At 40.8% G+C, this 4,464-nt stretch overlaps 1 protein-coding gene across 1 annotated transcript; it reads left to right on the forward strand.

Annotated features, from left to right (window-relative positions):
* Positions 1-1,561: 1,561 nt before the first annotated feature.
* LOC147427447 (uncharacterized) lies at positions 1,562-2,348 on the forward strand. The gene is made up of 2 exons (XM_086497084.1): positions 1,562-1,886; positions 1,966-2,348. The coding sequence occupies exons 1-2, from the start codon at positions 1,689-1,691 to the stop codon at positions 2,005-2,007; spliced, it is 240 nt and encodes a 79-aa protein (XP_086353210.1). The 5' UTR covers positions 1,562-1,688; the 3' UTR covers positions 2,008-2,348.
* Positions 2,349-4,464: the final 2,116 nt, after the last annotated feature.

The raw sequence follows: 4,464 nt of genomic DNA on the forward strand, positions 1-4,464 counted from the left end.
AAGCTATGCTAATATGAGTGATTATGTGAGGACATGTACATCTTCCATCTTCGAAGGTGTGTGAGGTCTTGGGTCTGAGATCGGGGATAATTGATGTTGTGTTTGCTAAGTGTTTTTCTTAGTGCATGAAGCTTTCATCTTCATTGCACTAGCTAGTCTTGAGAAACACAAAGAATTATATTGTACAATGTCTCTCTTGATGGGAGAAACCATAATACAAAGCCTTTTGGAGGGGGGCCGACTCCATGTACATCCAGTCCTCAACTGTTGTCAATAGTTTAATTTCTCTCTCTTTTGAAAATATTGTTCATGCTATCTAACTAGATATTTTGCTCATCTTCAATCGGCATTCAAGGATAAGAAGCCAGAATGGAAAGCAGTCACAGGTTTGGTTTGGAGATCAGTCTCCAAGTGGGAGATTGTTAAGTATGGAGCCTTATTTACCCTTGTAATTTTATGTGGTAAAAGCGCACATTTGTAAGGTCCCCATTATGAGGAGAAGCCATCGTGCGTCAAAGAAAATCACTGACCGGAAACCAAAATTTTCACGGACAAGAATCAGGGGCAACTTTAGAGGCCCTGGGCTCCGCCCCCGAGACTTTTTTTTCGCCGAAATATTCCTTTTCGTCAGAATATTATGGCCGGACGATGGCCGGAAAGTGGTCGGAAAACAACCGGTCAGTTGGCCGGTGGCCAGTAGTCAATGGCCAGTGGTCGGAAGTCAATGGCTGATGACCGGTGGCCGAATTCAAAAGCGGACTTGTCTTCTCAAGGGCGGTCACACATGGGCGGATTGGAGGGTCCGATTTGGACTTATTCGCACAAGGACGGCTACACATGGCTGTCTCTCATAAGAGAGGGCAGCCCTTTTGACCTATAAAAGGAAGTCATTTCTACACACATTTCATAGTGTGAAGTTGATGCAACAAGGTGAGTGTGAGGTGATGAGAGTGAAGCAAGACGGGAGCTCTATCAAGGGTTTAATCCCTTTGTAAATTACTTCTTCTTTTGAAGTGCTAAAGCTATTGAGTGGCTGCTTTCCCGTGGACGTAGCTCACATTGGATGAATCACGTATATCGTGTGTTCTCTCTCTCTCTCTCTCTCTCTCTCTCTCTCTCTCTCTCATCTATAATCTCTTGTGTGTGAAATCTATCTCTCTCCATTAAATAATCTACTCAAAAAATTATTTAGCTACGTCTTATTTTCTAACAACAACATTCACCCATGACCCCACTACTCTAAAGACATGCTATCATGTAATTGCCATGTGGAACTAACCGGCAAGCTTCATCCAACGATCCACTTCCTCCCAAGAATTCTGTGGTTTACTATGGCCTCAGTGTAGGCCAAAAAAGTGCATTAGAATTTAGGAAAATTAAAATTTAGGAAAGATAATCAAGAGAATATAATTGGTCGAAGTATGTAGATGATGTCCATGATGTCAATTGGATAAATGAAGAAGACTTTTAGGACGCAACTCAATATTGACATTTGGACTAGCTATAGGAAGAAGAGAGAGCTTGGCCGACGGCTGGAAAGTCGGAGGGAGACCAGTTCTTCATTAGGGGTAGTATATTATAGCTTGATAAGCTCATGGATTGAGAGTGCAGCTTAACAGAGCTAATTAACCTGTGCGATTGATTGAGCTGAAAGCAGAGTTGAGAGAGAGGATGGGAATTAAGGGGTGATGATGATTATGTTGATGGTGGCGGCTACTACAACAAGCAAGGCCAGAGCCCAACCCCACCCATTGGCATCTGTCAATGCACGTCAGGACAGACCTCCAACGGCGGCTGTAGCGTCATCTCCAGCGATTGCGGCGGCGGTTCGGCAAACTGCCGCCAACTCTTCATTCCCTCTCTCCCGCAGCCTTACTGCACCGGAGGTAGGTCACTCCTCGATATCCCAGCTTGTGTGGGGTATTCTACTTGCCATCTCGTCTCATGAGTTCTTGTTTTCTGCAGAGTGCATTTGCCGCTGACGACGATATTGACGTGCAGCCCTGAGCCAGATGACGTCGAATTATGTAATTCATCAATGTATTTGGAATAAGAAGAGGAAAATCGGTAGTCCTACAGACCCCTCTCCGACTTGAGTTCGAGACTCGTTGATTAGATCGTTGAGGCCGGGTCTTTAGTTCAAGATCTTTGAAGTCTCTTGGGTATATACACCCCTCCCTCTCTCTCTCTCTCTCTCTCTTTCAAGATTTCCAAGCTCCCCATGTAAAGAGTGAGGATGTTGTTTCCCATAACCTTAGAACTACCTCATGCAAGTAGGGTGTGAGTGCATGCATACACACGGGCCCTTAAGTTTTTACCTTTGCAATTCTTTGATGCTTCCTTGGACACATGCAGACTAGTTTGTCATGCCCCCTATCCAGTTGAATGGTTCCTAGAGTTTTCAATCCATTTTTTCATTTTCGCTCACGACAAAAGGTTGAATATGGAAAACATTGGCACTCGGTACCCAGACTTCTTTTTATCGCGATTATATAGTTATAGTGTAGATAGATGGTACATGAATCCCAAAATGCACAAGCTTACACATAGACCACTTCTCTAATCTCAAACCTTGTCAAGCTCTTCTTGTACATGATTCCCAAGTGCACAAGCTTACTCGTACATTCATGACTTGAAGCTTGAAGAGTTGTGGGAAATGGACAAAGAAGAAATTGAAATCATTTGAGATAAGAATGGAATGGTATCAAACAAGGATGCTAAACTTTGATGGGCTTTTGGGCTTTAAGCAAATAGGTTGATTAGCAAAATGGTTAATTATCGTAGGTAAGAATGGGCTAGGGCCTATGATACTCATGCAAGCTCCTACTTGTCACTAGATATATCCATGATGTGTCCTCTACATCATATCTCTTATCAATAATTTGCTCTCTATTATGAAGATTCTAATCTCATATTTGCTTGATCAACCAAGACGGGGATTGTTAGGGTCGAGTCCTTTAGCCACTACCCTTCGTGGGCGCGTTGCATTTGCATTTAAGCTAGCCAAGCATGATCATGTATTTCAATTAAAGGTTACACTACCCACTACCTTGTTTACACATTGAGACGTCGTGTTCCTTTATCATTAACAATGTTGGCATGTTTATTCTATGGAGGAACTTGGTCAAACCCTTCTTAACCACCACTAACATCAATTTTCCTATTTCATATTTGCCCCATCTCTCATCACACCTAGTTTATTCTACACATTAAGACCTTCACATTCACTCACCTTTATCCAAACAATTGATTATTTTTAGTCTCATTCCTTTGACAATTTCTTCAAAATGAATACAAGATGTTCATCGTAGGAAGATCAACTTTTCAATAGATACCCAACTTTCTTCTTTTTTTTTTCTTCAAATTCTTATTATTATTTTTATTATCTACATTATGGCCATTTACCATTATCACTTGTTGTTTTTGAGCAATTATTGTATCTACAACAAAATTTGGTATATGAACACACTATACACATTGAATTGGAAAGCACTCTCATGCATGCATATAAAATGGAACCCAAGCATGAAAAGAAGAAGAAACATATTAGCCACAAAGCCTTAGATTTGATGCTACCAACGAAGCTAACATGCTACCTACATGGATTTTTCAATTGGAATGATTATTTGCACAACGAACATTCTTTTGAACATGATATGGTTAAGTGTGCCGTCCGATGCATTACTTTCCAAAATCTATATCATATCACATGAGTTAACCAGAGAGGCTTATTAACATTCCAAAATGGATACTTCTATGGATTTATTAGAGGGGGTGGGGTTTTTTAACTAGAGGCATAGTGTAAATATAACGTGTATATAGGGGTATTATTAACCATCTCTTGAACACAAAAGATATAGAGAGATTTTGTTGAGTCAATGCTCCAGGGTGTACTGCTAATCATCTTATCAATAGCGTTGCTTTATGTTGGAATGCCATTAGACAATATCACATACATCTTCACACATGGCATGCATTTCAACACCAATTCCTACCTATCACAGTTAAAATCTAAAGCATGCAAGCAATGGGGTTTTGTTAGACGAGCTCAAAATGAAAATGTGCAATCATTTTTAGAAACGTCTTATCTTAATTTTTTGTATATACAAGAATAAGGGGCTCCTCTCCTTTTGTGAGAGCTCCACCCACACATAGTCTCCATCTTCTCCTTCCTGTCTCTTGCACACACATATCTGCACACCTCCATACACGTGCTTTTTGCATTGGTATTAGAGCCAACGATTGTTGCAGTGATGTTCCTCCCTAAAAGAAGAAAGGTGCCAGTACTTATCATTATTGAAGAACTCGATTAGAAAGAGAAAGAGAGGCTTTTGAGAGGGAAAGAGGCTTGGCAGGTAACTTTGAAGGGTTTTGGAAGTCAAAGCCGACAAAGTTGTGCACAAAAAATTCTGTGTACCAATTTGAGCTATAGTGAAGAAGAAAGGGAACAAGATGAAGAAGGCA

The sequence above is a fragment of the Adiantum capillus-veneris genome, chromosome 23 (assembly GCF_014529385.1).
Source record: "Adiantum capillus-veneris isolate H3 chromosome 23, ASM1452938v2, whole genome shotgun sequence".
NCBI lineage: Eukaryota > Viridiplantae > Streptophyta > Polypodiopsida > Polypodiales > Pteridaceae > Adiantum > Adiantum capillus-veneris.

Coding starts and splice junctions, on each gene's coding strand:
- LOC147427447 (XM_086497084.1), top strand. CDS start 1,689: ATGATGATTATGTTGATGGTGGCGGCTACTACAACAAGCAAGGCCAGA. Junction 1,887..1,965: donor GCAGCCTTACTGCACCGGAG/GTAGGTCACTCC, acceptor TGTTTTCTGCAG/AGTGCATTTGCCGCTGACGA.